General features: G+C 47.2%; 1 protein-coding gene across 1 annotated transcript in view; it reads right to left on the minus strand.

Annotated features, from left to right (window-relative positions):
* Positions 1–26,462, minus strand: part of CPLANE1 (ciliogenesis and planar polarity effector complex subunit 1) — a 383,258-nt gene that overhangs the window by 332,754 nt on the left and 24,042 nt on the right. Inside the window, exons 2-5 of the mRNA XM_082255738.1 lie at positions 20,956–21,092; positions 20,746–20,869; positions 15,139–15,258; positions 13,323–13,558 (exon numbers count right to left, since the gene is read on the minus strand). Of these exons, the coding sequence (XP_082111864.1) occupies positions 13,323–13,558; positions 15,139–15,258; positions 20,746–20,869; positions 20,956–21,036 (561 nt within the window). The 5' untranslated portion in view covers positions 21,037–21,092. The remainder of the gene's footprint in view (positions 1–13,322; positions 13,559–15,138; positions 15,259–20,745; positions 20,870–20,955; positions 21,093–26,462) is intronic.

The raw sequence follows: 26,462 nt of genomic DNA on the forward strand, positions 1-26,462 counted from the left end.
TGCTGCACACAGAAGGATTTTATCCAAATGCATTAAATGCATTAGGATAAAAACCCTTCTGCCTTTAGAACCACTTTAAGAAAGCACTTAACGCTTGCAGTGTAGAGGCAGCGCAACTGCAAGATAGTATTTACATTTTTCTAACAAGCATTAAACAAGACATTCCAGATCTATCCAGCTGCTTGTACTGCAAAGTAGTTTATTCTCAAAGATCCTAAAAGATTACAAAGCAGACTTTTAAAGCCTAACTCTAGGTTTACAGTAAGCTTAAATAATATGCTAAGGCTCGTCTTCCTGGACCAGCCAAGCCTCCGACCATACTTGTGAATCCATCTTCTGCTTCCCATTTGAATGCTTCTTTTCAGCACATGAACTGATTGGCTCCTTGCACTGTACTACTTCTACCTCCCACACTCTTGCTCTGTTGTACAGGGACTGCAAGAGGCTGATACCAGGTCAAATTCAGGCACTTACACTGTCTCCATTTAAAACGGAATTTTTGTAAAATCTTACCTGTAAAATTCCTTTCTCTGAGTCCTCCGACAGTCGCCGCCATCTTCATATTCGTCACAATGGGGTATTAGACTTTGCTCCGTAGGAGTAGCTAGGCAACAGAATATGTCAGTATTAAAGCTTTTAACATATCCCCACCCCAGGGGGTGGTCCCCTCAGTCTATACCTTCCTGCTTCCTGCTTCAGTTTCAGTGGAATAGCAGTAGAGTACCTAAACCCCAAAAGATGGGCGGGGGCGGCGACTGTCGGAGGACTCAGAGAAAGGAATTTTACAGGTAAGATTTTACAAAAATTCAGTTTTCTCTTACGTCCTCCGACAGTCGCCGCCATCTTCATATTCGTCACAATGGGGACGTCCCAAAGCAGTGCAAACATGAGGGGTGGGAAAAGCAGCCGCGCCTAAAGGCAACGCAGTCTCCACATCAAGAAAGTAACTCAGAGATCTGGTAGAGTGCGCCCTCACAGGCATAAGGGAAACTTTTCCCCGCAAAGCATAGGCCTGTTCAACGGCCTGTCTGAACCAATTGGCGACGACAGAAGCCGACGCCGCCATGCCCTTCCGAGGACCCCCGAAAGGACAACAAAGAATCCGACTTGTGAAAAGATTCAGACGATTTTAGGTAAACCCTAATCGCCATGAACAGCATCCAAGGAGTGCAACACCACCTCCTCCGAATGTTTAGACTTCGCGCAAGGCGAAGGCAAGACAATGTCCTCATTGAGGTGAAATTCCGAAACCCTCTTCGGAAAAAAAGAAGGGTTAGGTCGCAAGACCACCTTAACCAAGTGATTGACCAGATACGGACAATGGCAGGACAGGCTGCCAGCTCCGACACTCTGCGAGCCGAATTGATCGCCACCAAAAAAGGTGACCTTCTAGGACAACATAGACAACGAGATCTACCCGATCCGTTCAAAAAAGAACCATGTTGTAACACGGACAGAACAAGATTCCAGTCCCAAGGAGGCAGAGGCACCCTCGTAGGAGGGACCAGATGCCCCCGAACAAAAGTGCCAATCAAGGAGATAGATGCCATAGGACGTTGAAAAAAGAATGGCCATCGCAGACACCTGACCCTTGATCATAGCCAGCGCCAAACGCTGTCAACACCCTTTCGAAGGAAGGACAACACCCCAGACACCGACCACGGCGAGGTGAAGACCCCCCTGAACTCACACCAGGCAAAATAGGCCTCCGAAATACGGTAAAAGACCTACCCCGAGGAAAAATCCCTCGCGTCGATCAAAGTGTGAATGACCTCAGGGGAGAGACCCCTATCCCTCAGGGCCTCGGTTTCAACAGCCAGGCCGGCAAGGCCAGCGACTGCAAGGCAGGATGAAATATCAGCCCTTGAGACCAGAGATCTTCCCGAAGAGGCAGACGCCACGGGGCGTCGACCGCCAAATGCACGAGGTCTGCGTACCAGGACCGGCGAGGCCAGTCCGGTGTCACAAGAATCACCGTGTTTTGGTTCCGAGACCAACCTGCGAAGGAACCTGGGCAGCAATTGAAACGGTGAAAACGCATACATCAGTCGGTACTGATGCCACGGAGCTACCAACGCGTCTGACGCGTCTGCCCGAGGATCGCGTGGCCTTGCCACAAACCTGTACACCTTGCTGTACAGACGAGACGCGAACAGGTCCACCTCCGGAAGACCCCACGTCGCGCACAACATCTGGAGAACACCCGGACGGAGGGGCCATTCCCCCTGGTCCAGGGACTGGCGGCATCAGATAATCCGCCCGCCAGTTCTCCAACCCCTGGAATGTGAACCGCCGATATCGCCGGGACATGCGTCTCGGCCCAAGACAGAATGTCGGCCACTTCCCGAGCCACCCGGGCCCTCTTGGTGTCCCCTTGGCGAATGACGTAAGCCACCGCCGTGGCAATGTCCGTCTGCACCCGAACCGGACAGCCCTGCAGCCTGTCCGGCCAACGTTGAAGGCAGAGAATCATCGCACGCAATTCCAGAATGCTGACCGGAAGGGAGGATTCCCCCTCCAACCAAGTTCCCTGGGCGGACAGAACGCCCAGAACACCACCCCAGCCCGACAGGCTGGCATCCGTGGTGACCACCTTCCATGTGAGAGGACGAAAAGACTTGCCCCCTGACACCGGCGGGGACAGGAGCCACCACAGAAGAACCCTCCTGGTGTGATGGCCCAACGAAATCCGGATCCAGAGATCGCGGTCGCCCGTCCCACCTGGACAGGATCTCCGCTTGGAGACCCCGCGTGTGAAACTGGGCGAAGGGAATCGCCTCGAAAGCCGAGACCATCAATCCCAGAATCTCATGCACGTCCGAGTGGACGAGGACGGAGCGTCCCTGAGGGACCTGACTTCCTTCCTGAAGAGTCCTGAGTTTGTCGTCCGGTAGGAAGACCTTCGCCTGGACAGAGTCCAGAACCATTCCCAGGTAAGGGAGACGAACCGATGGGCACAGTGCTGACTTTGGAAAAGTTATCGTCCAACCAAACTCCTGCAGAGACTGCATCGTAACGGACAGAGCCTTCTCCAGACCCTGGCTGGTCGCAGACCGAACCAGAATATCGTCCAGATACCCTAGGACAGAGACGCCCTGGGCTCTCAACAAAGCCAAAACCGGTGCCCGCACCTTGGTGAACACCCGTGGAGCCGAGGCGAGACCAAAGGGCAACGCCACAAATTGGTAGTGATCCTCCGCTATGGCGAATCGAAGGTACCTCTGGTGACCCTCGAAATTCGGGATGTGAAGACACGCATCCTTCAAGTCGATGGAAGCCATGAACTCCCCCGGAACCAGGGCAGCCACCACCGACCGCAGAGATTCCATGTGGAACTTGCGCACCCGCACAAAGCGGTTCAGCGCCTTTAAGTCCAGAATCGGACGTACCTTGCCCGCCTTCCCGGGCACGGTGAACAGATTGGAATAGAACCCCCGAAACCTGTCCCGATGAGGCACCGGGACCACCACTCCCTGAGCCCTCAGGTCCTGCACCGCTAGACGCAGATCCCGCAAACGCTCTGGGGACAGTAGAAGATTTGAGGGAAAAAATCTGCGCTCCGGCCTATAGAGAAACTCGATCTCGTAGCCAGATCGAACGATTTCCTGAACCCACCTGTCCCGGACCCAGGACAGCCATGGCTGAAGGAAACCGAGCAAGCGTCCCCCCACCCCAGAGTCGGGTGAGGGCGCCCCTTCAGGCCGCACTGTTGTGGGCCGCTGAACCGGACTGGCCGGACTTTTGCTTACCAGTCCACGGCTTCTTACCAGGAGCCGTCTTAGCCTTGTGGGATTAGGGTAAGAGCGTGCTCTTACCACCCGCGATCCCCCTAATTAACGTATCTAGGGACTCACCAAAAAAGGCGAGAACCATCATAGGGCAGATTAGCCAAGGTCTTACGCGAAGATTGGTCCACCGACCAACACTTCAACCAAACCAAAACGGCGAGACAATACCGCCACACCATGTACATGTGCAGCCAACGGAACCATATCCAGGTCCGCATCACACAAATACATGACACCCTGGTGGATTTGATCCACCATATCCAAAGTCGCCTGGAGGGCAGAATCAGCCACCAGGACGCGATTAAGCACCTGCGTCCAGCTCGCGACAGCCTGGGCCGCCATAAGTGAAGCAAATAAAGCTTTCAGCATAGAACCCATAATAGAATAGGCATGACGGGCAAGGGACTCCGTCCGTTTGTCCGTGGCATCCCGGAACACCGGGATATCCTCAGCAGGAATCGCAGTGGGCTTATTCAGAACCGCTATTGCGTGATCCACCGGAGGTGGGACACACCAACGCTCATCAGTAGTGGGCGTAAAAGGATAGCTCAGCTTAAACCTACTTGGTATAGCAAAAGGCTTGCGTATATTACGCCAATGTTCCTTTACAGCGCATTGAAAATCATCAGTGCAGGGAAATACCTGCGATGTTTTGCGTCTTTTCTGCGTCCCATAAGCCGCCAAGGCAGCAGGAGGACAAGGTTCATCCTGTAAACGCAGTGTTTGCTTGATAGAAGCAACCAATTCATCCATGAGTGCAAGCTCTTCAGACGAGCCAGGGGGAGAAATATCAACCCCCTCAACCTCAGCCTCCATTTCTGACCCTACAAGGTCCAGGGAGGAACGGGACCCCGACAAGGAGACCCCAGCAACAGCAGCCCCATCACCAACACCCTCTGAACCAGAGGAAATTGAAAACTCTGGGCCTTTGAGGATTGAGCAGCCATCAGCAATTGCACCTGAGTCGCAAGGCTAGCCACAATCGCAGCCAAATCCCCCCCCCCCCCCCGAGGGGGAAAACCGCTGTCCCCTGGCTTCCCACCAATGTGACAGGAAATTTGCTTTCCTGAGAATCCATGCCCCAAAAAGAGTAAAATAAAATGGGTGACCGCCCCTTTAAATAAGGCGCTGCGAACATAGCCCACCGCCACACAAGCACACCCACACCAGGGATCCCCACAGGGAGAAGTTATACTCAGGCAAGGATACAGAGAATAGAGGGAAAAAACCTGGAGAGACCGCTGCTGCTGCTGGCCAGATCGGTGCTCCTGTAGAAAAGGAATTGCTGATATTCAGGGCGCTCCATTAAAGCCTATGGGAGGCTACAAGAAAATGGCCGCCATGCATGTGTACCATGCGGCCGGAGCGAGTACAGCCAAAATGGCGCCGTTTGGCGCCGAAACCGCCGCTCCCCCACCTCATGAAGGTGGAATAAAAATACACCACATAGTTATAAAGAACATGGTGGACCGCCGCAGCGGCGCTGTAATGTGCCCCAAACATGATAGCAGCAAGTTCCACAGCACACAGCCGTTCACACACTCAGACTGACACAGAAGTGCAGCACAGCCCCCCTCCTTGCAGCCCACAGCATGCAGTGTGAGAGATAGGGAAACATCAATAGTGTGAACACAGGGCAAGGTAACACAGTCCCAGACTGACACCCCCCAGACAGACAGGTCCCCACATGAATACACTTACCTCTTACATGGCGTGGGGGACCCGCACAGGCGAACAAGCCGCTGTACATGAGACAGGGAGAGTCGCATCCAGGACGCAGCAGAAGGTGGGTTGAGAAACCGCACAGCGTCCAGTGAGGTAGCCACCTCACCCTAGCATCCCTGCACGGAACAGGGATGGGTCGTTCAGAAAACTCAGGAGCGGTACCTGACTGAACGCTCGATGGCGGGCTGAGAAGCCACTGACCCACAACCTGCGACCAGGGGAGTCAGCCCGAGACGCAGCCCGCATTATCCTCTTCATCCGAAGATCTAACTATTGCTGGTAAAAATAACAGCTAAATAAAGAAAGAGAGAAAAAACTCAAATAAAATCAAAAAAGAGAGAAGGCTGAGACAAAATGCCCCAGCATAGAGACATCCAGCTACTCCTGACAAGCTAGACATTGAAACTGAAGCAGGAAACAGGAAGCAGGAGGGTATAGACTGAGGGGACCACCCCCTGGGGTGGGGATATGTTAAAAGCTTTAATATTGACATATTCTGTTGCCTAGCTACTCCTACGGAGCAAAGTCTAATACCCCATTGTGACGAATATGAAGATGGCGGCGACTGTCGGAGGACGTAAAAGAAAATGGGATTTTTGGATTACCTGTAAAATCCTTTTCTTGGAGTACATCACAAGACACAGAGTATCTTCAAATCAATTAAGATAGAACCATGCATGCTACCTTCAGGTGATTAGATAATGGCAAAAAAAAGACAGGAAATCCCATCTCAGGCATTACACCTTCCTCGACAAAGATTCAGTTTAACAAGCCATGAACAAGAAAGGAAGAGGTATGGGATCATTGTGCCCTGTGATACACTCCAAAAAAATTGGATTTTTGACTTAACCAGTGGAATTCTTAACCATTGGGTTATACTGCCCCCCTACAGGAGTAGGACACTAGGCAGAAAAAATTTCTGGCTACACCCATGGGCAGTCCCAGTGGGTATATTACCTCTCTCTGCTATAGCCACTCACAGTTTTGTTACAAGCAGTGTCAGGAGATTTATAACTCCGTAGAGGGGTGGGTGCTGTGTCCGTCAAGGAACATCAGAGAAATGGATTTTACGGTATATAAAAAATCCCATTTTCTTTTTCGTTCATTGACGGAGACAGCTTCTGGTATTCTTAACCATTGTGATGTCCCAAAGCAGTGGTAAACATGAGGGGCGGGAAACAGCAACAGATTCCCAAGGTTAAACATCAGCCAACCAGGTAACAGGGGCTCAACCAAACAACTGGAGCCCACCTGAAAAAAAAATAAATAAAACAATACACCCTCAAGGAGGATTAGGTCCTCTTAAACAGCAGCCTGCAAAACCTTGTGGCCAAAGGAAGCATCCACAGATGCCAACACATCCACTTAAAACTTTGTAGAAGTGTGCACCGAAGACCAGGTGGCAGCCCTGTAAACCTGCGTTACTGACACCGGATAATGGAAGGCCCAGGAGGCACTCAGCGCCCTAGTAGAGTGCGCCTGGACAGGGAAAGGAAGAATCTGAACCGCCGTCTCTCTTAGACATCTAAAAATGGTCGCAGAGGAAGCAGATAACCCTTTACGAAGCCACCCATGAGCACAAATAGAGAGTCTGACTTCCTGAAAGACTCCGTAGCTGCCAGGTACACCCTAATTGCCCAGACCACATCCAAGGCATGCAAGGCAATTTCCTTCGGATGTTTAGGCCTAGGACGTAGGGAAGGCAACACAATGTCTATATTCAAATGAAAATCAGAGACCACCTTAGGAAGGAATGACTGACAGAATCAAAGCCCCACCTTATCTCTGTGAATCACCAAATAAGGTGAACGACAGGATAAGACCGCCAGGTCCGACACCCTGCGCCCAGAGGTGATAGCCACCAAAAAGGTCACCGTCTGGGACAGCGTAAGGGGAAACTCCTAAAGATTCTCAAAAGGAGACTTCTGGAAAACCGAAAGTGCCAAACTGAGGTCCCAAGGCGATCTTCCAAGAAGTCGATTTCCTGGCTTTTAACAGCATAGGAATCACTGATTCAGACAATCCCCTATCCCTCAGCACCTGGCTTTCAACAGCCAAGCCATCAAAGCCAGCGACAGTAAAGCAGGCTGGAAGACTGGCCCTTGGGGACAGCAGATCCTCCATGAGCGGAAGCCTCCAAGGAAATGTCGGCAACCAGTCGCACCAGGTCGGCGTACTATGTCTGGCGGGGCCAGTCCGGGGCCACCAAAATTACCGTAATCCCTTCTACCTCGAGCCTGTAGAAGCCTTGGCAGGAGCTTGAGATGAGGGAAGGTGTAAATCAGATGATACTGACCCCACGGGGCCACCAGCGCGTCTATGGCCTCTGCCAGTGGATCCCGTGACCGAGTCACAAACCTATGTACCTTACTGTTGAGCCGAGACGCCAACAGATGCACCTCGGGGATGACCCACAGAAGACACAACTGAGGAAACCCTTCCGGATGAAGAGACCATTCCCCCTGGTCCAACGCCTGCCAAATCCTCCTACCAATGTAACACTCCGGAAAAGTGAACGGCAGGGAGGGCTGGAACTAAACGTTCTGCCTAACTGAGAATGCTGGCTACCTCCAGAGCCACCAGGACACTTCTTGTGCCCCCTTGGAGATTGACATAAGCCACGGCCGTGCCATTGTCTGTTTGAATGCGCACAGCCTTGTAGACGATCCATCCAATGTTCCAGGCACAGCCTGATCACACTTAACTCAGGACATTGAGCGGTAGTCTAGATTCTTCCAGGGTCCAGACCCCTCTGAGCAGAACTGCCGAGGACACTTCCCCACCCGGACAGGCTGGCATCCATGGTGACCACTGTCCAATACAAGGGTAGGAAGGATTTTGCCTTGACGGAGCGCCGGGAAACAAAGCCACCAAATCAGGGACTGGATTGTCCAGAAACTGCAGATTCTCGACCCATGTGATAACAATCTCCTGTTGCAGGGACCCTGCATGGAACTGCGTAAACCGGACCGCCTCAAAGTTTGATACCATCAGGCCCTGTACCTGCATACAAGTCCAGGACGACCATCAGCTGGTCAGCAGAAGACGAACTGCTACCTGCAGTGTCAGAAATTTGTCCAGAGGAAGAAATACTCTGGCTAAGGCCGAGTCCAGAGTCAGCCCAGGATATATAGTTTTGTAGAAGGGTTCAAGGCTGACTTCCAAAGATGAAGAATCCAGCCAAACTCCTTTAGAGTTCGTATGGTGATATTCAGGTTTTCCGCTACCTCAGCAGAAGACTCTGCTCGCAGAGGGAGCTTGTATAAAATAGCCCATGAATGCAATCCCTCGCTGGTGTAACAATGCCAGTACTGGGGCCAACACTGTAGTGAAGACCCGGGGAGCGGAGGCGAGACCAAATGTTAACGCCCCAAACTGATAATGTTCCTCTCCCACTGCATATTGGAATGTGAAGGTAGGCATCTTTGACGTCTATGGAGGCAAGAAAATCCCCCTAATGCAGGGAAGCCACCACTGTGCGAATGGACTCCATCCTGAACTTCTGCACCCCCACAAAGCAATTCAGCGCCTTGAGGTCAAGGATTGGACACACCTTGCTCTTCTTCCTGGTAACCGTAAACAGGTTGAGTAAAAACCCCAGAAAAACATTCCGCAATCATAACTGGGACAATTACCCCTTGAAACAAAGACCTTGCACCGCAAGGGCCTGTAAGCAAACTGGGCACAGTCGCATGTTGGAAGGAAATAACCTTTCCTGGAGGGCGGGAACAAAACTTGACCTTGTATCCGGATCATATGACATTGTGGACTCATTTTCCGTGTACCAGGGAAGTCCACGGGTCCGGGAACCAGCGAAGACGTCCCCCCACCCCAGATACAGATGAGGGCGCACTTTCATGCTAAAGGAGCCTTGTCTGCGGGTCTGGAGAAGCCCAATCTCGACTTGCCAGACCAAGTTCGCTTGGATCCATCAGGAAAAGGAGGGCCCACATCTGCGACTAGGGTCCCTGTCCTTAGTAGCCTGTGGAAGAAAGGTACTCTTCCCCCCTGTGAGACCCTTAATGATGTTATCCAGGAGAGCTCCAAACAGGCGATCTCCTTGAAAAGGTAGAAAACAGTCATTTTTTTTTTTTTAAGTCTTGTCCACAGACCAGCATGTTAGCCAAGGATCACTGCCGAAACAGAGAGTTGAGCCACTAGGGGAGCTGCATCCAAAAGATGCAGCACAGATAAACTGCAGCCCCTGGACCAGCTGGCCCACCGGCTCAGCAAAGGCAAGTGGGAGCTCTTCCCCCTCCAGATCAAGGCGCAAAAGCTTAGTCAGAGTTTGCAACACCAGGGCAATGGTGAACACTGGCCACAATGCCGAGCCAGCCAGGGTGAACATATTATGGGCCACAGCCTCCGCCTTTTTTGTCAGCTGAGTCCTTAAAGGCGGGAGGACTCTTCAGCCAGAATCATGGTTGCTTTGTTTAACCTGGAAACCGGAGGGTTCACCACTGATGGAACAGACCATTTTTGAAAAGGGACTCATAGGGGTATTGCCTAGCAAATCGCTTAGGGACCCCAAGGGGATGCTTCGGTTGTCCTTACTCTTTCGCAACATTTTAGGGCGCGTGGATGCAGACCCATCAAGATGACCCACATCCGTGGCGGCCAAATCAGATTTAGGATCTGATGAGACAGGGGAAGGTGGCGGGGGGGGGGGGGGAGGTTGGTGAGCGCTTTCTGCTAGCCCGTCACCCGAAAGCCACCTCCACCCGGGAAACAAAGGACTCCAGGACCACCGCTAGTGTATGGATGGTCGGGACCCGGAGGGACCTGCAGCCTGAGAGAGGGGATTAGGAGGGGAGATGTGCTACAAGGACTTCATTAGCCACCTGGGGGGCCCACAGAATAAGTGTAAAAACACTGCTAAGGGACATCCTTATCATGCTGGCAGCACCACCCGGTCGCCAGCTACAAGCACCAATCGACCCTCAGCAGAGAGGGAGAGGACCCCACCAGACTCACCACTCGCAGAACCAGGCACCACTAGTCACCAGGAGAATCTGCACTGCATGTATGCGATCAGGAAGTGAAAAATATTTAGTCAGCACTAGGGGATGAGGAGGAGCTCCCACTGCCAAAAACTCCGCCCTTGGGCTCCACTGTCATGGCCGCCGCTATTTGCAATGGCAAACCACCGCAAAATGGCTTCTGTGCATTGTAGCCTATGGGCTACAAGAAAATGGCGGCACCACAACGCTCTTGGGGACCCAGGAGGTATCCCTAGCCACAGGACAGGCACAAGGCAGGAAGGAAAAGAACCCGGGGGTCCAACCTTCCCTTGGAGGGGCCCGCGTCCACCCCCAAAACCCTCTAGGGGAAGAGGGGGGATAGCTACCCACCATACCAGGAACCAGGTGGGCACCACTCCTGACAAATCCTCCTCTCCATCGAAATGGGGGTCTGTCAGCCAGGAGGAACGCTGCGACTCAGGCCGAGGCCAGGTCGTATGCGAACTCGCAAAACGTTTAACTCGCAGAGCCAGCCCCCGTCCAGTGGGGCTGTCGCAGCCGACCTAGCGTGGAGCTGAGGCCTGTGCGCGCTCGCTGGCAAGACTGGGGTAACCACTGGATCTAGATTATCCAGCCTGTTGCTGGAATGGTTTGTAGATCCAGGAGAAAAAATAAAATAAAATATTTGCCAGGACCAAAGATCCCAGCTAGGAACTAGGTCCTTACTCCTGACTAGGCAGAAAAAAAAAAACTGAGTGGCTATAGCAGAAAGGGAGTATATCCCCTGGAACTGCCCATGGGTGTACCCAGATTTTTTTCTGCCTAGTTTCCTACTCCTGTAGGGGGCAGTATAACCTAATAGTCAAGAATACAAGAAGCTGTGTCTGTCAATGAACGAAAGAGAAATTATTCTTTATCATTCATCCCAGGCCCAAGTATTCCAACCCCTGGGTCGGGACTAAAGCCTACGTCTGCAAGTTTAGAATCCATCCAAACCTTTCCAGAGTTTTCACGGTAAAAACTACAGCAGAGCAAAACACTCCTTCAGAAGTAAATTGTCCAAGTATCATATAACAGGAATACCCTGGGGACGCAGAAGTCCCAAGACTGGGGCAGGCACCCAGGTGAATACTCAGAGCAGTGGACAGGCCAAATGGCAGGACCACAATTTAAAACGATGTTCTTCAACTGAAAACTACAGAATCATTGAGTGAGGTGAAAAAATTTAACTTGTAGATAAGCTTCCTTGATACCAGGAAGTTTCCCTGTTGGAGAGAAGACACCAACTACTGCGCAGTGGAGCTTGGACATGGAGCCCAAAGCTTGAGGTTGGCAAAAATAATGCTTTTTGGAAGTTGAAGGTGCTGCAGTTTTTTTGCCCCACTGACTTCTTTGTACTCTTGCCCACGGTTATCTGTGGACGTAATCATCTAATTCTGGACTAAAAAGCATTCCCTGTGAAAGGGTAAGCCTTCAACATAAAAATGACAGGGCAACTCCACTAACACTTCAGCCATAAGATGCATGTGTACTGACAAGACCCCTAGTTTGGAAAGTTGCTGAGTTAGTTGAAACGTACACTGAAAAACAAAGGAATCTTTAAAAGTCCTCCAAAAGTTTGTCTATAGCTTCCTAAATACTGGGACCTCTTCTACTTGGACCATCAATGTATTGGTGAGATAGGAAACTGCCAACCAAATCCACCAAAAGGCATACTCCATTTCCTAGTGAACTCACTTTCCATGGAGTATTTCTGAGCAAATGTGTTATGGCAAAACAAACACTTTTTCAAGGTGAGCCCATTTTGCATACAAAACATTCTTCAAAAGAGGATAAACCAATAAGGATTGAAGAATGTTGTGGCAGATGCCAAAATCCCATAACTTTTGGAGCAGAGGACTCTGGAAACAGTAGCTTTAGGTTGGTCTGGACCAATTCCAGCAGAAAACTCACAAAGGCTTTCTGGGTTTGAGATAAAACTTGACCCCGGGGTTTCTCCACAGGAGATTCCCCAGATGATGATTCTTCTGCAACCACTTATACTGAAAGTACATGTCTTCCACTTGTCCTGTCAATAAGGAGGTGAGGGGGAACATTTTCACTTGCAACCAAGATGGTCAAAGCCAGAGAGTATTACAAAAAGCTGGTGTTGATAATCAGCAATTTCACATGAGAATTCCTCATCACGGTGGGCCATGTCATAAGGACCTTCAGTGACTCGTCTCAACATTTGGGGATTACTGCCCTGGACCTGTATAGCACCATGCCGGTCCACAAGGCAATATATCATTGCACAGGGTCCTGTCACGCAGAGTCCAGTGCCAACCAGCAACATTACAGGCTATCCCACGTCCTGTGCAGAGTCGGAGTACCATTCCTCTGGGTGCAGTAAAGCAGTAAGCAATGGATCCGAGAAAGCTAGCCTACTAATCCCAGATGGAACTGTTGGGAAGCTAGCTGATTTCTGTGCACCTGAAGGTGGCAGCATAACCCTATCAAAATGGATATGAAGATACCCCGTGTCTTGTAATGTGCAAGGATTACAGAGCCACAATAGTTTGTGTCATTTATATCTGTCTAGAGTTCAACTTTAACTCCTGGCAGCGAAATGAAACAAAAGGAAGGTAAGTATACGCTTCTGCAGAGGTCAGCATTAAAGTGAACCTGCTACTCTCCCATGCATGCGCAAAGCACATGTTCACTTTAAGAAATCAACTGAAGATCTTTATTTTCTGTAGCAAACCCTATTTCTAATGGAAACAATCCTGACACAAAATCTTAGCTAAATATGCACAGTTTCATATACAATGCAAATGAACATAAACTAAAAAAAATTAAAAAAACGTACTTCGCTCTTTAAAAACATGGCATGAACTCTTGCTTCTTTATCCTCGGTGCTTGGAAAAGCAACCGTGTTATGAGGTTCAATTTTAGTCCACCTGCCTGAAAGGGTCCGGTTTTTCTGGGGATTAGGCCGTAACTTTTCCTCTGTGTTTTCCCACAGGTACACACATCCTGTGTGATTGACCAAGAGCACTCTACTGCCATCCCCTGACACATACAGGTATAGCTTCAAAGAGGTTTCTGCAATAAGACAAACATAGTCAATTAATGAGTTTCCAACTGCACAACTGCTATACTTCCAACAGGGTACACTTCCAGTATCTATTTCCAAGCTTTAAACTTCAAGGAAATAGTGGGAACAAAAAAAACATAGGAGTGGTTGTTGCATATTTGTATTTAAATGGCTCTAATCCCTCCTTTACTACTTTTTTAAAATCAATTACCATACCATACTTTTTTATTAAGCATATTGTGTGCACATGGTACAAAAAAACGTTTGGCAGTGCTTTCGCCTCCCCGCCCCCTTGTGAGGTCATAGACCTAGCATGCCCCGGTCGAACCCCTGCTGAACCGGCAGAGATTTGAACCGTCTATGGATATTTCACCTCACTGATGAGATTTCCTCTCACTTGTAGTTGTGCTTGCAGGACAAACAGTGACAAGAAATCTCTGTAGTGGGATACAAATAGCAACAAAATTGATCGGTTTTTAAAGCTGAACTCCACCCAAAAGGGGCATTTCCTAAGTTCCGCTTTAACCACTTTAAGACCGGAAGATTTTGCTGCCTAATGACTAGGTCCTATTTTGCGATTCGGCACTGCGTTACTTTAACAGACAATTGCGCGGTCGTGCGACGCTGTACCCAAACTAATTTGACGTCCTTTTTTCCCACAAATAGAGCTTTCTTTTGGTGGTATTTGATCACCTGTGCGATTTCCATTTTTTGCGCTATAAACAAAAAAATAAGAGCGACATTTTTGAAGAAAAAAAAAAAATATTTTTCACATCTGCTATATAACATTCCCCAAAAAAAAATGAAAATCAAATTTTTTTAACATTTTAGGCCAATTTGTTTTCTGCTACATATTTTTGGTAATAAAAAAATTAAAAAGAAAAAAAAAAAAAAAAAAAATCGCAATAAGCGTATTTTGATTGGTTTGCGCAAAAGTTATTGGGTTTACTAACTACAGGAAAGATGTCATTTTTATTGTTTTTTTTTTTTTTTTCTAATAGTAATGTCGGCGAACTGCGATTTTTTGCAGGACTGCGACATTTCGGCGGACAGTTCGGACCACTGACATTTTTGACACTTTTGGTGTGATTCTAACTGTGGGGGGGTTGGGCTTGTGAGATGACCATAGAGACATGCGATCCTATATAGCAGGATTGCATGGTCTCTGTGATTATTTCAGGGAGAAGGACGGACGAGTGTGTCAACATCAGCCGTCTGTCCTTCTCTGTCTCTGCCGGCCGGCAGCGCGCGCTCGCCCCCTAGCTACTTCCAGGCGAGCGCCGCCGTACATCTGCGACTTATTTTTATCACAGGTAACTGGAGCTACACTTTTAACAATAATCTACTCTTTAAAAACATGTTGTTATCACTGGCCCCTTTTATCTACTGAGCATTCAAAAAAACAATTGTACAATGTCATAGCATTTCCAAACACTCTGATGTTTGTAAACTGTTGTTGTAAACCGAATCATGATTGGAGCCATCTGCATGCACTTTAAAAATACAAATACATGAAAGTCTTAATTTATTGTAGTAACTAGAATATGATTTTTCATTTAGGATGCTTTATTTCTTGGGATCTGCTTGCCTTGTGCGAGTAAAGTCAGCTGGGAAACGTCTGCAATAGCTGGCACAGTGAGCAGACTGTCCAGATCCTTACACCATAGTGACAGCTCCCCGGAGACATTCAGAGCAGCCAGCCAGGCTCCTGTGGGATGAAGAAAGATGAAGAATTCTTAAAGCACATCTAAACCTAAGAACAAAAATGCAATCCATTTAAGCTTACCAGTCTGTGGATGTGGTGTCTATATTAAGCTGGCCATACAATATGCACTTTCAGGTGTCTTTATTAGGCTGGCTATAATTATGCAATCTTCTTTACTTCAACCGCAGGTTGAAGGAAAGAAAATTGCTCCATTCCCCCATCAACACAGTCAGTGTTGATGGGGGAACCCCTCCAGCTGCACTACTATATTCTGACAGCGGGAAGTTTCCCCGTCATCAGAATACAATGATCGCTGCTGCCGACTATAGCCAGCGACAGTGATCGTACAAGAAAACCCAACAGCAGTCTATCGATCAACTTCAGTACAACTAGCCTGCCTATAGATGGATCAAATTCAGCCAGTTAAATCTGTCTATGGCCCACTTAAGTTTTCATTTTATTTTTTTGGGGATTTTTTCCTTTATTTTTACCTGGTGATCAAGCCAGTAACAAACTTCCCACCCCAGGGTGACGACAATCACTCGCCCTACAGCACTGATTAAAAAGCAGAATTCCTACCTTCGGACAGGATTACAGAACACCCCCCCCCCTCCATATCTTAGAAGGGAAGGAGTTTTGTAGTCCCTTGAGAGCTAGGAACAATGTATTGGAGTTGGAAAGTGGGGGGGGGGGGCTGAACTGCTCTGTGTGTCTATAGATGCACAGAGCCCAGCTCGGGAGCGAGCCCGCACGAGTGCCCCCGTAGCAAGTGACTTGGAGGAGTGGAAAGCACCAGCTGGGGAGGAGAATCAAGGCTGTCCTGTGCAATACCATAGCACAGAGCAGGTAAGTATAACATGTCTATTATTTTAATTAAAAAAAAAAAAAATTGGATTTTTGTCTTACCGTAAAATCCTTTTCTTTGATGTTCATTGACGAACACAGCTCCAGAATCCTCTTGACCGTTCAGTTGTGCTGCTCCCTACAGAAGTAGGACACTAGGAAGGAAAAAGCTTTACCATGCCTATGGGGTAGTCCCAGGGGATATACTCCCACTTACTGCAAGCAGTGTCAGAAGAAAAATAACCCAACTCAATAGAGGGGTGGGTGCTGTGTCCGTCAATGAACATCAGAGAAAAGGATTTTACGGTAAGACAAAAATCCATTTCCTCTTTCGTTCATTGACGGACACAGCTCCAGAATCTTCTTGACCATTGGGATGTCCCAAAGCAGTGTTAAACATGAGGGTCAGGAAAAAACACAGCAGAAAAAATGCCCAAAAGGCTAAATCTAGCCAACCAGGTAACATGGGAGCTCAACCAGGAACAACTGGAGCTCACCTGAAAAAAAAAAAACATACACCCTCAAAGAGGACCAGTCCTCTCAAACAGCGGCCTGCAAAACCTTGTGGCCAAAAGCAGCATTGCAGATGCCAGCACATTTATTTTACAAAATTTTGTGAAAGTGTGCAGAGAGGACGAGGTGGGCGCCTTGCAAACCACCACTGACGCCTGATGACGGGAGGCACTAAGCGCCTGTGTAGAATGCGCCTTAACAGGGAAAAGGAGGAACATAACCTTTGATTGAATAGGCCTGCACTGCCTTCTGTCCAGGCCATCTGAAAATGATCGCAGTAGACGGGGGCCAACCCCTTGTGAGGTCCATCCGTAAAGACAAAAAGTGATTTCCTAAATGATTTGGTTGCCGCCAAGTACACGCCAATTGACCGGATCACATCCAGGGAATGCAAGGCAATCTCCTTATGATGCTTAGGCTTAAGACACAGGGAGGGCAACACAATGTCTTTATTCAGATAGAAACCAGAGACAACCTGAGGAAGGAATGACTGACAAGGGCGAAGCACCACTTTATCTCAGTGAACCCCCAAATAAGATGAACGACAAAGCAGTCAGCTCCGACACTCTGTGTGCAAAAGTAAATCGCCACCAAGAAGGTTACCTTCTGGGACAATGTAAGCAGAGGAATCTTTCAAATTATTTCGAAAGGCGGTTTCTGAAGAAGCAACAGTAATAAATTGAGATCCCACGGAGGCAACAGAGACCGCACAGGTGGAGCCAAATGGCGAACCCCCTGAACAAAGGTGTGAATCAAGAAATGCATAGCCAAAGTACGTTGAAACAAAACCTGGCCCTTGATGGTACCCAAGGCCAGGCGCTATTCCACACCTCTTTGGAGGAATGCCAAAATTCGAGCCACCGAAAAGGAATGGGGAGAAACCCCCAGAGACTCACACCACACAATGTACGACTTCCAGATGTGATGGTAAATCTTCCTAGAGGTAGATTTTCTAGCTAAAACAATGTGGGAATCATCGAGTCAGACATCCTTCAGAACCTGGCTTTCAACAGCCAAGCCGTTAAAGCCAGCGACTGTAAAGCAGGATAGAAGATTGGCCCTTGGGCCAATAGGTCTTCTCTGAGAGGGAGTCACCAAGGGACATCGGCGACCAGCCGAATTAGATCCGCGTACCAAGACCAGTGAAGCCAGTCTGGGGCCACTAGGATAACCTTATTTCCTTCTGCCTCTATCCTTTGTAAAAGTCTTGGCATAAGTTTCAGAGGGGGAAAGGCGTATCTTAGACGGTACTGGCCCCAAGGAGCCACAAGTGCGTCGGGGACATCGTCTTTGTACTCCTCACCTGGTTGCCGCCACACACGCTTGACACCATCTGAACCAAATAAGTTTATCTTGGTCTCATCAGACCACAGGACCTGGTTCCAGTAATCCATGCCCTCAGTCTGATTTTCTTCAGCAAACTGTTTATGGGCTTTCTTGTGCATCATCTTTAGAAGAGGCTTCCTTCTGGGACGACAGCCATGCAGACCAATTTGATGCAATGCGCGGCATATGGTCTGAGCACTGACAGGCTGACCCCCCACCCCTTCAACCTCTGCAGAAATGCTGACAAAAACTCATACGTCTATTTCACAAAGACAATCTCTGGATATGACGCTGAGCACATGCACTCAACTTCTTTGGCTGACCATGGCGAGGCCTGCTCTGAGTGGAACCTGTTCTGTTAAACTGTTGTATGGTCTTGGCCACTGTGCTGCAGCTCAGTTTCAGCGTCTTGGCAAACTTCTTATAGCCTAGGCCAGTGATGGCGAACCTTGGCACCCCAGATGTTTTGGAACTACATTTCCCATAATGCTCATGCTCTCTGCAGTGTAGTTGAGCATCATGAGAAATGTAGTTCCAAAACATCTGGGGTGCCAAGGTTCACCATCACTGGCTTAGGCCATCTTTACGTAGAGCAACAATTCTTTTTTTCAGATCCTCAGAGAGTTCTTTGCCATGAGGTGCCATGTTGAACTTCCAGTGACCAGCAAAGTGGTAACACCAAATTTAACACACCTGCTCCCCATTCACACCTGAGACCTTGTCACATGACACCAGGGAGGGAAAACGGCAAATTGGGCCTAATTTGCACATTTTCACTTAGGGGTGTACTCACTTTTGTTGCCAGTGGTTTAGACATTAATGGCTGTGTGTTGAGTTATTTTGAGGGGACAGCAAATTTACACTGTTATACAAGCTATACACTCACAACCTCACGACTTTACATTGTAGCAAAGTGTAATTTCTTCAGTGTTGTCACATGAAAAGATATACAAAAATATTTACAAAAATGATAGGGGTGTACTCACTTCTGTGAGATACTGTATATTATATATATATATACACATGTAAAAATCAGCATTTTTTGCAAGTAGGTTACTTAACACTCCCAAATGTTACATACGGTATACATACAGTGTGTGTGTATGTATGTATGTATAATATATACAGTGGGTACGGAAAGTATTATGGAAGCCACTGTGCTCTTAGGAACCTTAAGTGCAGCAGAAATCTTTTTGTAACCTTGGCCAGATCTGTGCCTTGCCACAATTCTGTCTCTGAGCTCTTCAGGCAGTTCCTTTGACCTCATGATTCTCATTTGCTCTGACATGCATTGTGATCTGGAAGGTCTTATATAGACAGGTGTGTGGCTTTCCTTATCAAGTCCAATCAGTATAATCAAACACAGCTGGACTCAAATGAAGGTGTAGAACCATCTCAAGGATGATCAGAAGAAATGGAAAGCACCTGAGTTAAATATATGAGTGTCACAGCAAAGGGTCTGAATACTTAGGACCATGTGATATTTCAGTTTTTCTTTTTTAATAAATCTGCAACAATGTCAACAATTCTGTGTTTTTCTGTCAGTACGGGGTGCTATGTGTAAATTCATGAGGAAGAAGAATGAACTTAAATGATTTTAGCAAATGGCTGCAATATAACAAAGAGTGAAAAATTTAAGGGGGTCTGAATACTTTCCGTACCCACTGTATATATATATATATACACACACACACATATATACACACACATATATACACACATACACACACAAAGACATAAACCTTTACAACCTCTTTAAGACCAGTCACTGCTTCTCTTTCTCAGGATGATGCAAGGTGACTGGACAAGTTTTCCACAGACAGCCTGCAGTGCGTGGATCTATTTGGTCCCTGCCATGGCTGCTCTGTTCCAGCGCTGCAGCATGGGTAAGGCTCTACAGCAGGGGTCTACAAACATTATAAAGAAAGGGCCAGTTTATTAGTAGTCCCTTAGAAGTTTGTGGGGCTGGACAGTGCCCAGTGGGGTAAACAATGCCAGATCTTTGGTATTCGGGGAAGAAATAGGTGATGTCAGTGGGAGAAATGGTGCCCAAATGTTGTGGTCAGTGGAAGGAATTATGCCCCAAGTTTTTGTCAGTGGAAGGAATAGTGCCCCATTGTTGATGTCAGTGGCAGGAATTATGCCTCATTTGCTGGGATCAGTAGCAGGAATAATGCCTCAAGGGCCGAATAAAGGCAAACAAGGGGCCAAGTTTGGAGACTACTCTACAGCATTCAACACTCTCAGGAGTGTCATATGCCTGTTACCTGCCCTCTACTTCAATGCTGTGTCAGGGATGTAATCACAGCAGCTGTCAGGGATCATGCATTTGTCATATGTAGAAGTGTCTTACAGAGGCTGCATTCCTAGTACCAAGATAAAGAAGGAGACACAAGCCACAAAAGAGATGAGTATTGAAGGCAAGTGGCAACACTACCAAGGTAAATACTCCAAGCTATAGAAGAAGCAGAGATATCAGTTTTGGTGGATCTGATCAGTAAAAACTAGGAAAGGACATTTAAACACAGTCTGTTATCCTGTGATCTTTGTTCTCAATAAAGGCAGATTTTTTTTTTTTTTTTTTAAGATCCAGATTCACACTTGTGCGTTGTGGTAAAGCATACAACATGCGAATAGTGTACTGTGTTGCAGTGTCATTCCTTTTAAATGCACCCCAATGCATTATCACAGTAGTAAATAATGCACCTGCAATGCAGTGCACCACAACGCACATGCTTTAGCAAATGATAAATCATTACATTAATACAACATATAGTCTGAACTCCTCAAAAGAAGGGTCCTTTGTACCATTAGCAGATGTAGCAAGGGTCACAATGCTGCTTTTCTTAAGTAATGGCTTCTTCACATTGCCTGAGCGCAGACTGATCTCTCGTATACGATTGTCGTCCACCAGGAAAACAGCTTCCTTTTCCTAAGACAATAAAATGGAGAAAAACAAAATGACGATAATCACAAAAGAAAATGAACAGACCAAATATAAATATATGGTGTACTGACCTGCCCCAGCCAGCAAAGCCTTGCACAGGACTTCTTCCTCTTGATGCTAGTAGACAGCAGAACTTCGAGAGACACTTCCATGTTTATTGGCACGTCAGTAATCCCCCACAGACCAGCTGGACCCACGGCCACAGTTCCTGAGAAAATGGCACAAAGAGACTACATATAGTACTGGGAAAAAACGTTGTAAATGGAGGATGCCTAAAAAATAGTATAATTAATATTTTTATGAATTAATCTACAAGGTACATTAAATATTGGGTATGTCCACCATTTGCCATATAAACAGCATCAATTTGCGTGGGTACACTTGCACACATTTTTTTTTTATATAATCAAGAAAAACAGCGCTTGCAAAAATATTAATAATTTTTTTGCAAGTGCTGTTTTTCTTGATTATATTATATATCCGAGGCTTTTACTTGGTGAGCAGCTGCTGCAATATTTAATTTCACATTTAATATTTTTCACTTAGGGTGGGTTTAATTACAATTTTCATTTTATTTTTTTTTTTTTTTTTTTTTTAAGTAACTCAGCAAGTAGATTGTCCCCAAGAGGAGAACTAGCCACAGCTCTTCCGTGGATTAACAATGTCTCAGTTGCTTTCGTCTCTTTATGTAATACAAGACGGACTCAGTAATGCTAAGACTTTTGTGGGAGCCATGCTATCTCTTCCAGGAGATGAACATAGTTCTTATGACCTTGGCTTTATGTTTGGAGTTATTGTATTACTGCACAATGAATTTGGGACCAATCAGATGTCTCCTGATGGTACTACATGATGAATAATTATCAGCATGTACTTTTCTGCATTGAAAAACCAATATTTCTGACCAAATTCCCAACTCTATGTGACGATATACAGTATTAAACCTTCAAGCAATGCACCATGCTTTACTGTTGCCTGTAGACACCCATCCCTAAACCTCCCACACAGGGGCCGAATATCGGCCGAACTTAGCTGGTACCGAACCAACATTCAGCCACTGTGTACAGGTCCTTGTCCAAGAGAAGCTGATCTCACAATCCGCTTCTGTCGAACAAGCATGCTGGAAAACAAGTAGCCATCAGCATCTGTTCAGTGCTTGAAGCCACTGGCTGCGGGTGCTCCTTCCTGTATTCTGGTGGAGAGAATAGCACAGCGAGGAAGTCGCTGTATACTAATATTACAAAGTTAGTACAGTGACCTCCTCGGTTTTTTTTTATGTTCAGCCCACTGGGTTGAACGAAAAAAAAAAAAAAAACCACTTAAAGCGGCTGTATACCCATCCAAACCAGTTTCTTTAAAATTAATTAGTGCAGGCTATAGTACTGTGTGCTCTGTCTTTATCGCTTCTTACCAGCTTGCTTTCAGTGTAATCCTTCTGTTTCTTATCAATGACGTCACCAGCGCATGCGCTGTTAGCCCTATTTTTCCGGCAAGCTTATGCTGCTGGAAAAATGCTGTGTTTATGCCAGGGCTGCGTCATTTCCTAATGTTGGCATCCGCCCCGAGATACCGCGACACTCCTTCCGCATTGAGAAGCTGGGCAGCAGCAGGATTGGCTCCTATTCGCTGGACATAGTTTCCAAAGTAAACAGAATCGAAAACGAGGCTTGGCTTGGGGGGAATGATGCGCCTGCGCGGGATTGCAGACACGGAGAAAGGGTGAGGGTGGAAATACATTAATGTTGGGACGCCGAAGACAGGACTTATAATGGCGCCGGCTGCATATAAGCTGGAGCGTTCAGAAAAAGTTTTATTGGAGCAAGTAAGAACCTTTTATTTGCATACTGTATGCGGCACAATGATTATAAAGAGCCACATGAAGTTACCTATTGCAGATTCGGAGTAAAGTTGTCTGAGTTTACTACCACTTTAAAGGATAAGTCCACCTTTGGGAATATGTTACATGTTCCATCGGTTTTTAGCCTGGAACATTTAACATGGGGGAGAAGTTCCCCATACCAGCTGTCACTTTTTAGAAGAGATTGCGGCCAGGTCATTCATTCACAGTTATGTGAATAAATGAACTACAAGACACTGCAATGTTTGTGGCCGTCATTCTCAATGAACTACCACAGTACTGTTGAGCACTCTTATGATACATTGATTCTTCCTGTCAGTGTAAAACTGCCTGTCTTTACGCTATATGAGCAGACAGCTTACACTGACAGTCTGCAGGAGATCTGCATGGCATCAGTAATCTGCTGATCGCTGGTGCAATGCTTCCAGGCTCCTAAAAAAAAAAAAAAAAAATAGTAAATGCACATTTTTTTACCTGCTACCATGCACAGGAGTCACATCGCTTTACCTGCTGACAGGCAGGAGGGGAAAACTACAATGCTCAAAAAAATTTGGAACACTTTTTAATCAGAGTATAGCATCAAGTCAAATAAACTCCTGGGATATTGATCTGGTCAGTTAAGTAGCAGAGGGGGTTGTTAATCAGTTTAGCTGCTTTGGTGTTAATGAAATCAACAACAGGTGCACTAGATGGGCAACAATGAGACAACCTCCAAAACAGGAATGGTTTTACAGGTGGAGGACATTTTTTTCTCCCTACTCATCTTTTCTGGCTGTTTTTCACTAGTTCTGCATTTGGCTACGGCCAGTGACACTATTTGTAGCATGAGGCGATACCTGTAGCCTATAGAGGTTGCACAAGCAGTCCAACTCCTCCAGGATGGCACATCAAAACGTGCCATTGCCAGAAGGTTTGGTGTGTCTCCCACCACAGTCTCAAGAGCATGGAGGAGATTCAAGGGAAACAGGCAGTTACTCTGGGAGAGCTGGACAGGGCCATAGAAGGTCCTTAACCCATCAGCAGGACCGGTATCTGCTCCTTTGTGCAAGGAGGAACAGGATGAGCACTGCCAGAGCCCTACAAAATGACCACCAGCAGGCCACTGGTGTGAATGTGTCTGACCAAACAATCAGAAACAGACTTCATGAGGGTGACCTGATGTCCTCTAGTGGGCCCTGTGCTCACTGCCCGGTACCGTGGAGCTCTATTGTCATTTGCTATTGAACACCAGAATTGGCAGGTCTGCCACTGGCGCCCGGTGCTTTTCACAGATGAGAGCAGGTTTACCCTGAACACGTGACAGACATGAAAGGGTCTGGAGAAGCCACGGAGAACGTTATGCTGCCTGTAACATCGTTCAGCATGAGCCGTTTGGTGGTGGGTCAGGCTTGACAATGGCACCCTGACTGCCATTTGGTATCAGGATGAACTCCTTGAACCCAATGTCAGACCCTACACTGGTGCATTGGTCCTGAGTTCCTCCTGGTGCACGACAATGCCCGGCCTCATGTGACAAGAGTATGCAGCCAGTTTCTGGTGGATAAAGGAATTGATATATTGAATTGCCCTCACCTTAAGCTCGCCTGCCCTAAATCCATAGGAAGACCTCTGGGACATTGTTTCTGTCCATCCGACGCCGCCAGGTTGCACCTCAGTCTGTTCAGGGTCTTAGTGATGCCCTGGTCCAGATCTGGGGAGGAAATACCCCAGGAAACCATCCGTTGTCTCATTAGGATCATGCCCCAATGTTATCAGGCATGCATACAAGTGGGGGCCATACAAACTACTGAGTACTATTTTGAGTTGTGAAATGAAATTTCAGCAAAATGGACTAGCCTGCTGCATCATTTTTTCACTTTAATTTTTGAGGTGTCTTTGAATTCAGCCCTCTGTAGGTTGATAATTTCAATATCCATCAAAGGATGTGGCATCCTTTCATTCCTAACATTACCCAGTCCATATCAGTATAGATATCCAGCATGAGATTTTTCACCATTGAGACCTGATGTGTTTTCAAAGTCTTCCTTTAATTCTTTTGAGCAGTGTATATGACAGAAGAGACCTCTTCACTTTACCACCAATTCAAGTTGCAAAAAAAGTCAGACATGGTTGTACACATGTTGTGGCAATATCACCCAACTGTCTCATTCAGCAGGTAGAACCATTGTCAAACACCATCCATCCATTCAAGTTGATGGGGTAATGCAGCAACCACGAGCGATGCATGTGGGTACGGCACAGCATTTAGAGAGTTAAAGTGGTAGTAAAGTCAGTTATTGTAATTGCTGACAGGGAGGGTTTTTGTAACAGAAGAGACCCTAAAAGTATCTTCTGTCACACATCTCCCCCTTACCTGTCAGCGAGTAAGGTGTTCTGAGCCGCACATGCGCAGCTCTGACCACATTTACAGCCCACTCTGTGTGCTGCTGCAATGTGACTCCTGTGCACATGCGCAGGAGTGACGACTCCCCGACACAGCCAATCAAGCGCCGAAGATTGCAAAACCTGAAAACAGACCAAGCAAAGATGGCAGCTGCAGAGGACAAGGGAGAGTGGTGAGAGCGCGGCCCTTGAGGGCTGCGTTTGTAGGAAAGTCTGTAATAAAGTACTAGTATGCAGTGCATATTAGTACATTGTGGCTTAAGGCTGCTAGGAGATCTGTTTTTTTTTTTTTTTTCTATTCTAGACTTTACTACCGCTTTAAAACAGATCGCCTCCTTACTGCTTGTCAAAAGCTTCTAAAAAGCGATCCACTGAAGAGCACTGCTCACATGGGCAGCAAGATCTGCACAACTAGTCTTAGCTCAACACGAGAACAGGTTCTGCAGTTTTAGTAGGCACTAAAACAAACAATTCCCAGGTAACATTTGCACTCTAATTACGGTTTATGTTACGTTACCACAGGAAAAGTTGCAACCATATTATTAAAGCGGTTGTAAACCCAAAAAGTAAAAAAAAAAAAAAAACCTGCAAGACAAAGGCATAATGAGCTAGTATGCATCGCATACTAGCTCATTATGTATTACTTACCTTAGAACGAAGCCCCGACACGGACCCCCGGACATCGCTGCGGGCGCCGCCATGATCCCTCACGTCTCTTCCGGGTTCGGCGGCTCCGGCGCTGTGATTGGCCGGAGCCGCGATGACGTCACTCCCGCGCATGCGCGCGGGAGTGATTTTCCGGCAAGCTCCCGGCAAGCAAAACTGAAGGTCCCCCCGGACCTTCAGAGCGCATGCGCCGCTCGTGTGAGCGGCTGCATGCACTGCAAATATCTCCTAAACCGCGCCGGTTTAGGAGATATTAATTATACCTACAGGTAAGCCTTATTATAGGCTTACCTGTAGGTAAAAGTGTAAAAAAGCATGATACTACCGCTTTAACTTTGCTTTGATATATATAAAACACCGACAAACTGCATAACTGTTCGATGAGTAATCATGCAGTCATTACATTGAAAGCTAAAAGAACTCTGTTTTTTCCAATTCAAGGGCTTGTGTCAACGGGTTTTGATGAACAAATGCAACATGTTTTTGAATTTAGTTTGAGAGATTTGTAAGGTCATTTAATGCATAAGCAGTTGATCTGTACATGACCTACTTCAGCTGCTGCATCCCCATGGACTTGTATGGGAGGAAAAGTGAACAAAAGTCCACCGACACATTTTGTGCACTGCAATTATCCTAATGTTGCTGCTAAAAAGATGGACACTTCACTGTCCC

This window comes from Pelophylax lessonae (genome assembly GCF_965119305.1).
Source record: "Pelophylax lessonae genome assembly, chromosome: 1".
Taxonomy (NCBI): domain Eukaryota; kingdom Metazoa; phylum Chordata; class Amphibia; order Anura; family Ranidae; genus Pelophylax; species Pelophylax lessonae.